The sequence below is a fragment of the Molossus molossus genome, unplaced genomic scaffold, assembly GCF_014108415.1.
Source record: "Molossus molossus isolate mMolMol1 unplaced genomic scaffold, mMolMol1.p scaffold_m16_p_11, whole genome shotgun sequence".
NCBI classification, from domain to species: Eukaryota; Metazoa; Chordata; class Mammalia; order Chiroptera; family Molossidae; genus Molossus; species Molossus molossus.
In genome coordinates this window covers 41,263,007-41,277,100 of record NW_023425346.1, presented here as the reverse complement: position 1 = coordinate 41,277,100, position 14,094 = coordinate 41,263,007, and the positions used below count along the sequence as shown (strand labels likewise).

General features: G+C 37.8%; 1 protein-coding gene across 16 annotated transcripts in view; it reads left to right on the top strand.

Moving 5' to 3' along the window:
- Window positions 1-14,094, top strand: part of BAZ2B (bromodomain adjacent to zinc finger domain 2B) — a 373,027-nt gene that overhangs the window by 266,499 nt on the left and 92,434 nt on the right. For 14 of the 16 annotated variants that reach the window (XM_036254456.1, XM_036254457.1, XM_036254454.1 and 11 more), the window contains 2 exons: window positions 575-742; window positions 1,912-2,105. In XM_036254456.1, the coding sequence (XP_036110349.1) occupies window positions 575-742; window positions 1,912-2,105 (362 nt within the window). The remainder of the gene's footprint in view (window positions 1-574; window positions 743-1,911; window positions 2,106-14,094) is intronic. The other 2 variants (XM_036254458.1, XM_036254447.1) reach the window with 1 other exon arrangement.

The window sequence follows — 14,094 nt, the reverse complement described above, 5'->3', positions numbered from 1 at the left end:
TTTTTGTTTGAGTATAGAATATTTTTTTTCATAAGTGCATTTGAGGTATACTGGACTACAGTAGTTTTTTTATTATTATTTAAACAACCTGATTTATCAGAGCCGGATCTATATTGTATATAATTTGGGGAAATTTTTATCACTGTTTGTAGATATAACCTTAAATTCTAAGATGTCAAAATAAATTGCAATAGTCTTAAATATTTTGTTTCTTTAGTATTTTAGAAAATTATGGTATAAGTTATCAGAGACAAATAAATCTTTAATATTCCAAGTTTTCCATTTTATTTTTAAAAACATAGACTATCTTAGTTCTTTATAAATTGAACTCAAGGAGGCTGCTGAGTAAAGATTCTTGGATACTATCTTAATGAGAGGAATGATGAGTGTATAGCTTCTAATTAGCAACCTTAAAATCAGAAAGATGATCAGAACTATGTGTAATTTAGCAATTCTGTTCCAAGTTGAAACTTAAACTTTTTTTTTTTCAGGAATAAAATATAAAAATCATTGTTACATTAATTAGAAAGTTAATTCCAATTTTTTCCTTCTTTGTTTGGTGTTCGGTTTTGAGGTGCAGAATGGTGGCGAACAGCAGATGTTCATACTCGTACAGGGGCAACATTCTTTCCACCATTGCTGGGAATTCCACCACTGTTTGCTCCTCCAGCCCAGAATCATGATTCTTCTTCATTCCATTCAAGGACTTCAGGAAAAAGTAATCGAAATGGTCCTGAAAAAGGTATCCATATTGACTTAAATGAAATATTAAAAAGCTTCTATTTCAATACCTATTGTTAGTAGAGTTCACATTTAATAACATGTATAAAGCATTGTGCTAGGTACTTTCACATTGTCCTGCTTAATTCTTTTTTTTTTGTATCCTTACCCGAGTACACTTTTTCATTTTTTGTTCAGATAGAGTGGGAGGGGGAGAGAGAGAGAGAGAGAGAGAGAGAGAGAGAGAGAGAGAAACATCGATGTGAAAGGGACACATCGAGTGGTTGTCATCCGCACGACCCAACCAGAGCCGGGGACAAACCACAACCAAGGTACATGCCCTTAGTGGGAGCCAAACCCCGGGTTTCTCTGGACCACAGGCCAACGCTCTAACCTCTGAGCCAAACTGGCAAGGGCTAATTCTTAAAATAACTCTTTGAGATTGGAAATATTCTGATTTTGCAACCCACAATAAATACCATTTAGTATTTTTTTTTCAACCAAGGTTATAAAGTTATTTAAGGAAATATTGCTTACAGGTTGATGTAGCATACACAGGATTCGAACCCAGGCCTTCTAACTCCAAACATGGCTTCTTTTTTCTCTGTATCTCGCTATATTTTTTTATGTAACCCAATATAATATTTTACTTCTTCTGTAATTAAGCATTAAGTTTATTAAAACTCATATCCTAGTATTCCTCTTCTCTTAAATGATAATTAATATTTCTGTTGTTAACTGTTGTTAGACTATCATTTGCAAATTATAATAGCACTTAAGGTGGCTTATTATTATCTTTTCACTTGAGGTAGTGTTTGGGGGATTTTGTTCTAAAAGGATGAGTGTTTGAATTTAATGATCTTTTTAAACATTTTAAAAAGTTGAAGTGAAAATCACATAAACATAAAACTACCCATTTTAAAGTGAATAATTCATTGGCATATTATGGATTTACATAGTTGTTCAGCCATTACCTCCATGTTGTTTCAAGACATTTATATCACCCCAAAAGGATTTATGTATTGTGAATATCTCATAAATCAAATCATACAATTTGGGACCTTTTGTATCTGGCTACTTTCACTTTGCATTATGTTTTTGAGACTCATCACATTGTAGCATAGTATCATTCATTCTTTTATGTGGTTGAATAAATTCTATTGTATAAACATCTTTATTTTTATTTTCAAGGTGTAAATGGGTCAATAAATGGAAACAGTACATCATCTGTGTCTGGGATCAACACATCTGTACTATCCACTACTGCTTCCAGTTCCGTGGGACAAACTAAAAGTATAAGCTCAGGTGGAGGAAATAGAAAATGTAATCAGGATCAAAATAAAAACCAACCTTTGGATGCTAGAACTGACAAAATCAAGGATAAGGTAAATTATTATTTGAAGGACAAATTTATGACAAATCTATATGTAACATTGTAAATGTCAAACCACCTGAATCTATCGAATACTTTTTTATGAATTACCAAGTTCTGTTTTTGTGGATGTTTATGGTGTGGTACAAATATTATGCATCTTAAAAATTAAAACTGTCGCCCAGCCAATGTGGATCACTGGTTGAGCATCATCCCATGCACCCAGAGGTCGCTGGTTCAATTCCCATTCAGGGCACGTGCCCAGGTTGTGGGCCCAATCCCCAGTGTGGGGCATGCAGGAGGTGGCCAATCGATGTTTCTGTCTCTCTCTCCCTCCCCCTTCTTCTCTCTCTAAAATCAGTAAAGAAAAAAAAATTAAAACTCTCAGCACCAATAAATAATACAAATAGTAATAATAGCTAAGATTTATTGAGAACATACTAGCTCTGCACTAATTGCTTTGAATGCAATATCTGCTTCAATCCTCCCTATATACTCTTAATGCGGTAGGTACTATTATTAAAATAAACAGAGCCCTAAAATAGTTGGCCAGTTAGTGGTCAGGATCTGAAGTCAGGCATGTTGACTCCAGAGCCCATGCTTTAGGAAACCAAAACCAAAAAAACCATTTTATTATTGAAAATTTCAAATATACAGAGTAAACAGAATAGCATAATAATCTTGTGTATCCATTCTTCAGGTTCAGTAGTTATCACCTTGTGACCACCTTTATTTTGTGATATTCCCCAACTGCACAGGTAATCAATTTAATGCCTCTCAGTTCTAAATTCACCCTTTTCTTTTTGTGCCAGTTGACGCAATGTCGGATCTTCTCAATAGGAGGCCCCGGAGAAACACTGGAAGGGGAAGGGGTTTCTCTTCCTGGTTTCAGTGTTTTCTTCTTGCTCTTATGATGTGGCTGCCAGTTGTGTGTAGGAGACTCAGTAGTGCACTTTGTGTAGTGAGTGTCACTGGCAATCTGAGCAGACAGCTTATTACAGTGGTTCCCCCCTTGTCCGCCTATGGTTTCGCTTTCTGCAGTTTCATTTACTTGTCGTCAGTTGCTCTCTGAAAATATTAAATGGAAAATCCCAGAAATAAGCCTTTCATAAGTTTTAAATTGTGTGCTGTTCTAAGTAGTATGATGAAATCTCGCATCTTCCTGCTTCATCCCACCTGGGATGTGAATTATCCCTTTGCTCGGTGTATCCAGGCTATATACACTACCTGCCTGTTAGTCACTGGGTATCCATCTAGGTGATCAAATCTAATGTCATGGTATCTCAGTGCTTGTGTTCAAGTAACCCTTGTTTTACTTAGTATAATGGTCCCAAAGCACAAGAGCAATGATGCCGGCAATTCAGATGTGCCAAAGAGAAGCTGTAAGTGCTTTCTTTAGGTGAAAAGGTGAAACTTCTTGACATAAGAAATGAAAAAAAAAAAAAAATCATCCTGAGGTTGCTAAGATCTACAGTAATATTAATCTTTTATTCATGAAACTGTGAAGAAGAAAACATAAATTGGTGCTGGTTTTGCTGTTGTACCTTAAACTGCAAAAGTTATGGCCACAGTGTGTGATCAATGCTTAGTTAAGATAGAAAAGACATTGCATTAGTGGGGGAGACCTGAACAGAAAATGTGTTCCAACTGACAGCAACGTGTTATACCAGATATGGGGCCTATATGGAGACTTCAGCAAGGGATCCCCTGAAATGAGTGACACCAAGCCATTTACTGCAAGTTATGGATGGTGACACAGATTCGGGAATAGGTTTAGATTGAAAAATATAAAAATTACTGGAGAGAGAGTGAGAGACCACATTCACATATTGTAGTTGTTCTACTTTATTAGTTATTGTTGTTAATCTCTTACTGTGCTTAATTTATAAATTAAGCTTCATCATAGATATGTATGTATAGGAAAAAGCATAATATATATAAGGTTCAGTATGATTTTCAGATTTAGTCATCCACTGGATGACTATTCCCTGTGGATTAGGGGGGACCACTGTAGTAAGTGTTACTGGAATGCTACTGGGTGACTTTCTAACTAATTTTACTGGTGCCCCAGCTAGCAGGTCCCAGCAAGTTTTTCTAGCTTTCTGCCTTGACCTGTGACACCTCAGTGAGCTTCTCTGCTGTCCAGTAGGCAATAGCCACATTGCCTCCAACAAAGTCTGAAGCTAAGTCTTAGGTAATGAGTGGCTGGAGAAGAGAGGCCCTCTTCCAAATTTATCTTAGTTGACCTCCGCCCTACTGGAAATGGCTATTCCATTCATTCTTTTAATCCCAGTATTCTTTTTAAAAATTTTTTTATTTATTGATGAGAGAGAGAGAGATTGATTAATTTATTATTCCACTTATTTATTCATTCATTGGTTGCTTCTTTTATATGCCCTAACAAGGGATCGAACCCGCAGCCTTAGCATATCAGGACAGTGCTCTAAGCAACTGAGCTACCCAGCGTGGGCTTATTCATGTCTTCTTTAGAGGTTTCATTTTTCCCCTTAGTAGTTCATCTTCTGTTATTAGTTAATAATTCTTTATGATAAAATTTTCCTGTTCAAGACTCTAATGTGGTTCTGTCTCCTGACTAGATCTCATTTGCTATAGGACTGTATGAGGATTAGGGTGGGTGTGCAGATCACATGTGATAAGTCCACTACCAATTTTTGTCACTCTAAATAATCTTTTGGATTTCCTCTTCCCCATCATGCCAGGAAAGCTGTGACATTTCAACTTTATTATATGTAAGTCAGCATTGAGTCTCATTTTATTCATTCAACCAAGTAAGCTGAGATAACTCCACCTATATGAACTAACATATAATGTCCAGAATTTTACGTAAGTGCACCCTTATCAGTGAATTTAGTCCCATTTATAATTTCTTCTTGATTGAGAAGTCTTGGTTTATTCTGAGTTAAATCCTTAGCCTCTACTGCAAATATTCTGGGAACAAACATAATTAAAAAAGCAGAGTCTGAGATTCCAAAATGGCGGCAGAGTGAATGGCAGCTACACAGACCATCTCCCAGAACCAAACTGGAATTACAACTAAAATAAAGACAAATCGTCAGGAAAAAGCAACAGAAAAGCAGCTTGTGAGGACCATATAACCGGGGCGCTGAATCAATCCTGGTAGGATTGTGGAGGTGCAAGAGGGGGACTGGGAGCCCATGGACAGCAGAGGTCTTAACTGTGAGCAGTGTCCTTGGGGTTAAAATTTCAAGCCTCCTCCACAGAACAGAGGGCTGAGACAGTGCTCTAAAACAGCCACAGCCACTCACCTTAGGCTCCGGTAGAAGGAGACCGGATCGGACTGGAACTTTGTGGGACACTTGGGATTTTGAGAGCACTCAGAGCTTTTGCTGAGTTGCACCCACACAGGACGGTGGCCATTTTACTCCTTCCCTGGGCTCGGGGGAGAGGCGGTGGCCCCTCCCTCGGAGATTCAGCCCCACCTAGGTGGACCATTGAAATACAAATTGAGGCTCATTAACAACTCGCATCTGCCTTATCCTCGGGAAATCCTTTTATGCAGAACACCTGAGGGAGTTTTTCGTTCAACTGAGAAACCAAGGCTCTTCAAGTAACTGTGACTAATAGGGTCCAGGTAAAAAGCTACAGGATAAGTGAACCTTTCCTGGGCTTGCAAATCTATACAGGAAACTAAGACTTGACAGTGGTGTTTAACCCGGGTCCTCCCACCCTCATCCAAACCCAGTAGAGGGAGCCACAAACATAGAACAACAACACCCACAGGGAAAATTTGGCAGGCTCCAAAACCCACTGAGATAGCCAAAATGGTGAAAGAAAGTAACAAATCCCAAATGAAAGAACAAGAGACCTTACCGAAGATGAGATAAATTAAATGCAGTTAAGCAAGTTATCAGAGGTAGAATTCAGAGCCATGATCTTCAGGAAGCTCAACAGCATGAGTAAGGAAATCAACGCCATGAGTAAAGACATAGAAACATTGAAAATCACCCAATTGAAAATGAAAAACCACCAAGAAGAAATGAAGAATGACATAGCAGAAATAAAGAACACATTGGAAGAACCTAACAGCAGAGTAGAGGAAGCTGGGGACTGGATCAGTGAATTAGAAGACAGGGCAGAAAAAAATCAACCAATCAGAAAACCAAAAGGAAAAAACAATTAAAAAACAGGAAGACAGCTTAAGAGAACTGTGGGACAACTGGAAACATAATAATATTCACATCATAGGAGTCCCCAAAGAAGAAAAAATGAGCAAGGGTTAGAGAATATATTTGAAGAAATAGTGACAAAAAACTTCCCTAATTTGGTGAAGGAAGAAGGCATTCAAGTTCAAGAAGCCCAGAGAACCCCAAGTAAGAAGAACCCAAACAGGCCCACACCAAGACATGTAGTAATTAAAATGCCAAAAATTAAAGACAAAGAATCCTAAAGGCACCAAGAGATAAGCAACAGGTTACTTACAAAGCAACCCCCATAAGGCTCTCAGCTGCCTTCTCCACAGAATCACTACAGGCCAGAAGGGAATGGCATGAAGTAATCAAGGTCATGAAAAACAAGGATCTGAATCCAAGACTACTGTACCCAGCAAGGCTGTCATTCAAAATAGAAAGTCAAATAAAGAGCTTCCCAGACAAAAAAACAAGGCTAAGGGAATATATTAGCACCAAACCAGCATTGCAAGAAATGTTAAAATGACTACTGTAATTAGTAGAAGAAATAGGAAGAAAAATATAACCACATTAAACAAAAATGGCTATAAATAAGTACATATCAATAATCACCTTAAATGTAAATGAATTGAATGCTCCAATAAAAAGACACAGAGTAGCTGATTGGTTAAGAAAGCATGACTCATCTATATGTTGTTTACAAGAGACCCACCTCACAACAAAAGACTCATGTAGGTTGAAAATGAAGAGATTGAAAAAAATCTTCCAAGAAAACGGAAAGGAAAAAATAGGCGGGGTAGCAATACTTATATCTCATAAAATAGATTTCAAAATGCAGGCCATAGCTAGAGACAAAGAAAGTCAGTACATAATATTTGAAAGGATCTCTCCAACAGGAAGATATAACCTTGGTAAACATATATGCACCCAATATAGGAGCACCAAAATATATTAAAAATCTTCTGGAGAACTTCCAAGGAGAAATCGACAGCAATACAATCATAGCAGGGGACTTCAACACCTGCTGACATCACTGGATAGATACTCTAGATAAAAAATTAGCAAGGAAATAGAGACTTTAAATGAAGCACTAGAGCAAATGGATTTAATAGATATCTACAGAGAATTATGCCCCAAAACTTCAGAATTCACATTTTCTCAAGTGCATATGGGGCATTCTCAAAGATAGACCACATGATAGGACACAAACTAAGTCTCTACAAGTTCAAGAAGATTGAAATCATGTCAAGCATCTTCTCAGACTACAATGGCATGAAACTAGAAACATGCAAAGACTTTTGAACACATGGAGGCATGTTATTAAGCAATGAATGGGTTACCGAGGAGATCAAGGAAGAGATTAAAAACTTCCTGGAAACCAATGAAAATGAACACACAACACAAAATCTGTGGGATGCAGCGAAAGCAGTTACGAGAGGGAAGTTCATAGCACTACAGGCCTATCTCAAGAAACAAGAAAAAATTTTAATAGACTATCTAACCTCACAACTTAAAGAACTAGAAAGCAAACAAAAAGAAAACCCCAGAGCAAGTAGAAGGAAGGAAATAATAAAGATCAGAGCAGAAATAAATGACATAGAGACCCAGAAAACAATGCAAAGGATCAATGAAACAAAGAGCTGGTTCTTTGAAAAGATAAACAAGATTGATGCACCCTTAGCTAGACTCACCAAGAAACAAAGAGAGAGAGCCCAAATACACAAAATCAGAAATGAAAGAGGAGAAATAATAACTGACACCACATAAATACAAAGGATTGTTAAAAAATATGAGCAATTATACTGCAACAAATTTGACAATTTACACCAAATGGACAAATTCCTAGAAACACATAGTCTCCCAAAACTGAACCTGGAAGAGATAGAAAACTTGAACAGACCAACAAAAGAAGTTGACGTGTAATCAAGACTCTGCCAGCAAACAATAGCCCAGGCCCAGACGGCTTCATGGGGGAATTTTGCCAAACATTCAAAGAAGAACTAATACCCATTCTTCTCAAACTATTTCAAAAAATTCAAGAAGAAGGAGGACTTCCAAACTTGTTTAATAAGGCCAGCATAATTTTAATTTCAAAACCAGAAAAAGACACTACAAAGAATGAAAACTACAGGCCAATATCTCTGATGAACATAGATGCCAAAATCCTGAACAAAATCCTAGCAAATCGAATCCAGCAATGCATCAAAAAAAATTTTTACCATGACCAGGTGGAATTCATCCCAGGGATGAAAGGCTCGTACAATATTCACAAATCAGTAAATGTGATATACCACATAAACAATAGACACTGAATAAGCATTCGACAAAATTCAGCACCCACTTCTGATAAAAATGCTCAGCAATCTGGGAATAGAGGGATCATATCTTGACATAATAAAGGCCATATATGAAAGACCTACAGCCAACATCATACTCAATGGGCAAAAACTAAAAGCATTTTACTAAAGAACAAGAACAAGACAATGCCCACTTTTGCCTCTCTTATTTAACATAGTACTGGAAGTCTTATCCACAGCAATCATATGGAAGGAAAAAATAAAAGGGATCCACATTGGAAAGGAGGAAGTGAAACTGTCATTATTCGCAGATGACATGGTACTATACGTAGAAAACCCCAAATACTCCATCAAAAATTTACTAGACTTAAATGAATTTGTCAAAGTAGCAGGATAAAAAATTAACATCCAGAAATTGACGGCATTCTTATACACCAATGATGAACTCACAGAAACAAAGTAAAAAACCAATCCCATTTACCATTGTGGCAAAAAAATTAAGATACCTAGGAATAAATTTAAAGAAATAAAGGACCCATTCGCAGAAAACTACAGGTCATTGAAAAAAGAAATAGAGGAAGATATAAAAATGTGGAAGCACATACCTTGTTCATGGATTGGAAGAATTAACATCATTAAAATGTCCATACTACCCAAAGCAATCCATAGATTCAATGCAATCCCCATCAAAATACCAACAACATACTTCACAGAACTAGAACAAATACTTCAGAAGTTCATATGGAACCAAAAAAGACCCTGAACAGCCACAGCAATCTTGAAAAAAAATAACAAAGTTGGAGGGATCACATTACCATATTTCAGGTTATACTAGAAAGCCACTATAATCAGAACAGCCTGGTACTGGCACAAGAACAGGCAGATAGATCAATGGAGCAGAATAGAGAACCCAGAAATGGACCCAAGGCAATATGCTCAATTAATATTTGACAAAGGAGGCAAGAGTATACAGTGAAGTAAAGACAGCCTCTTAAATAAATGGTGTTGGAAAAATTGGACAGCTACATGCAAAAAAAATGAAACTAGACCATCAACTTACACCATACACAGGAATAAACTCAAAATGGATAAAATGTGACTCATGAATCCATAAAAATTCTAGAAGAAAATGTAGGCAACAAAGTTTCAGACATCATACCCAGCAGAATTTTCACTGATACATCCCCTAAGCAACAGAAACAAGGGAGAAAATGAACACATGGGACTACATCAAAGTCAAAAGCTTCTGCACAGCAAAAGAAACAACTACTAAAATGGAAAGGCAATCCACTTTATGGGAGAGCATCATTGCCAATGATACATCAGATAAGGGGTTAATTTCCAATATATATAGAGTGCTCATACAACTCAACAAAAGGAAGACAAAGATCCCAATTAAAAAATGGGCAGAGGAGCTAAAAAGACACCTCTCCAAACAGGGCATGCAAATGACTAAGAGATATATGAAGAAATGCTCAACATCACTAATCATCAGAGAGATGCAAATTAAAACAACAATGAGGTATCACCTCACACCTGTCAGAATGGCCGCCATCAACAAATCATCAAACAACAAGTGTGGAGGGTGTGGAGAAAAGGGGACTCTGATACACTGCTGGTGGGAATGCAGACTTGTGCAGCCACTATGGAAAACAATATGGTGTTACCTCAAAAAGTTAAAAATGGAACTGCCATTTGACCCAGTGATCCCACTTCTGAGAATATACCCTAAGTAGCCTGAAACCTTAATCAGAAAGAATACATGTACCCCCATGTTTTTAGAAGCACTATTTACAATGGCTAAGATCTGGAAACTGCCCAAGTGTCCATCAGTAGCTGAATGGATATAAAAAGTGGTGATACATATACACAATGGAGTACTATGCAGCTATAAGAAAGAAAGATCTCTTATCCTTTGAGACAACATGGAGAGACCTGGAGAGTATTATTGTAAGCAAAACACGCCAAGTACAGAAAGACAAATATCACATGATTTCACTTATTTGTGGAATATAATGAACATAACAGTCTGAGGTACAGGGTAGACCCAGAGATGTGGAAGTAGGGTACAAACTGACAACCCTCAGAAGATGGGGAAGGAAGAGATCAATCATAGAACTTATATGCATGTATGCATGAAAAATGGACATCGACAACAAAGCTGGGTATGGGATGTGGAGGATGGGGAGGAGTGTGTCAATGGGGAAAAAAGAGCAACATCTGTAACAAAAATAATAAAAAAATAATAAAAGAGCAGAGTCCTGTCATTTACATTTTATGATAACCACTTTTAGGAACTGGTTTTCTGGGGAATGAGCATCAGAAGTTTGTGATCTTGTATAGATCACTTTCTCCACCACAAGCTCAGCTGTGATATCAAGGGGTCTTGGAAGTTTCTGGCACACCATCACAAGAAGAACAAGATATGGGTAGCCACTGACTACAGGTAGCATTCATCTGAACTTTAAATCTGAAAAGCATATCTCCCAGCCTCTAATTTTTAATCTTTTTTTTTTCTTTTAATTCTCACCCGAGGACATTCTTGCATCTATCTTCAGATAGAGCAGGAAGGAGAGAGGGAGGAAGAGAGAGAGAGGGAGGAAGAGAGAGAGAGGGAATCATCAATGTGAGAGAGACACATCGAATCGTTGCCACCCACATGACTCCAACTGGGTCTGGGGACAAACTGCAACTGAGGTACATGCCCTTACTGGGAACTGAACCCGGGACTCTCCTGTCCACAGGCCAACGCTCTAACCTCTGAACCAAACCAGCCAGGGCTCTAATGTTTAATCTTAAGGCAGTATTTCAATTTTTCCTTGTCCTTCACCACAGAACAAGCTTCATATTTTTTCTAGGATCAACAGAACAAATAAAAACTTGTTTCTTCCTTTTGTCCAGCATATTTCATATAAATGCTTCCTCTAGATATTTCAGTTTCCTTCTCAACACACAATAAATGTTTTTCAGAATACAGGAATACATATAGAGTAAGGTCATCTGGTACAACCAAGAAGCCTCATGGTACCCAGTTACAAAAACTCAACAGGACTGTTCTTAGGCTCCAAGACAAACATTCCTTTTCCCCTTCAACAAATGTGATAAAAAGACTCTTGATTATTTCCTGCCAGGGACACAGCTTTTAGGGTCATACTCTCTACCTGTTACTCTTTTTTTCCCTCGTATTCCCTGCTTTTATATTTTTATTTTTTTTATTTTAAGTCATTTTTTATTTTTCAATTACAGTTGACATATAATATTATATTAGTTTCAGGTAAACACCTCAGTGATTAGACATTATATAACTTACTATGTGATCATCTTGATAAATCTCATACTCATTGACACCATACAGTTATTAGAATATTATTGACTATATTTCTTATGCTGTACTTTATGTCCCCATGACTGTTCTGTAACAACCCATTTGCACTTTTTAATCTCTTCACTTTTTTCACCCACCGACCCAAATACCCTCCTAAATTGCAACGTCAAAGTATTCTCTGTATCTATGAGTCTCTGTTCTGTTTCTTTATTTTGTTTTTTAGATTCCATTATTGAAAAATATGTATTTATTGCCATTTTGTTGTTCATATTGTTTATCTTTAAAAAATTTTTTTTCTTGAAGAAGACCCTTTAATATTTCATGTACTGTTGGTTTGGTGGTGACGAACTCCTTTAGCTTTTTCTTGTCTGGGAAGATCTTTATATTACCTTCGCTTCTAAACGATAGCTTTGCAGGATAGAGTAACCTTGGTTGTAGTTCCTTTCTTTTCATCACTTTGAATATTTCTTGCCATTCGCTTCTGGCCTGCAAAGTTTCCAATGAGAAATCACCTGACAGTCTTATGGGAGCTCCCTTGTAGGAAACTAACTTCTTTCTCTTTCTGCTTTTAAGAATTTTCTGTTTGTTTTTAACCTTTTGCATATTATTTATGTTGTGTCTTGGTGAAGGCCTCTTTGGGTTCATCTTGTTTAGGACTGTCTATTCTTCCTAGACTTGTATATCTATTTCCTTCACCAGTTTAGGGATATTTTCTGTCATTATGTTTCAAATAGTTTTTCAATTTCTTTCTCGCTCCTTCTTTTGGCACCCCTATGATACAACTATTGGAATGCTTGCAGTTGTTGCAGAGGTTCCTTACACTATCCTCAATTTTTGGATTTCTTTTTTTGTTTTGCTGTTCTAATTAGGTGTTTTTTGCTTCCTTATATTTTGAATCACTGTTTTGATTCTTGGCTTTATCTATCTACTCTACTGTTGATTCCCTGTAAATTATTCTTCATTTCAGTTAGTATATCCTTCATTTCTGACTAGTTATTTTTTTATGGTTTCTATGTCTTTTTTATGCTGTTAAAATTCTAAGTTCATCTACTCTACCGCTAAATTCGTTGAGCATCCTTATAACCAGTGTTTTGAACTCTGCATCTTGTAGATTGCTTGTCTTGATTTTGTTTAGTTCTTTTTTTGCAGTTTTATTCTGTTGTTTTATTTGGGACATGTTTTTGTCTCCTCATTTTAGCAGCCTCCCCGTGTTTGTTTTTATGTATTAGATTGAACTGCTATGTTTCTTAGTCTTGGTAGATTGACCTAATGTATTAGGTGTCCTGTAGGGTCCACTAGGACAGCCTCTTTATTCACCTGAGCTGGGCACTTCAGGTGTGTATGCATACACTCCCCATACCTCACCTTGTGGGATTGTATACCTTCCTGTTGTGGTTGAGCTTTAATTGCGGTTGGCATGGCAATGGGAGAGATTTATTTTCAGGTTGATTTACTTTCAGGGATTTACTTTCAGTTTGATTGGCTACGAAGAGTGGCTCTGACCGCTGTGGATGATCAGCTGTTCAAGGATCTTTTTCATGGAACAGGTCTTACTTCAGTGGGACTTTGGTGCCTGTTGAGTCTGCCCCTTGAGTGTGTCCATTGTGGAGGTGGTTGGGTGGTGTTTGGTGTGGTCTGAAGCTGTCCGCTGGGTGCACTGGCTCTTTGGCCTCTCAGGAGATGCAGGCCAAGGTTTTTAGCTGCCTCTGTTATGCTAGGGCCACCTGACACAAGCTACAAAGTGATCTGCAGATGTCTGATACTTGTGCTGGACTTGGGGGTGTCCACCATTGGCCAAGCTGTGAACCAAGGCTGAATGTCACTAGTGCTGGGCCTGGGGCACTTAGCAAGTGTTAATAGACATGCTCAGACCAGATACTGCTTGCTTGACAGATTTTATGAAAGTCTGAAGGATAAACCAAGATAGACCATTCCTGTAGAAAAGCCACTAGAAGCAGCTTGGGTAGGATCGAAAGTTGGGTGGGGCAGGATCTCAGGGAATCACTAGGGTCCAGCAAACAGTGATAGCCAGGTTGATGGAGACTCAGATATGGCACCCACCCACCTGCAGGGTCTGTGTGTGTGAGGTCTCATCAAAGAAACAATGGCTTCTGCCAGCACTTCTGTCTGGGAGAAAACTGTCCCTCTAGCTCCCTTCCTGATGGCAAACAATTCAGTTCTTCCCCGTATGTCCCTGGTGCCTTTCAACCT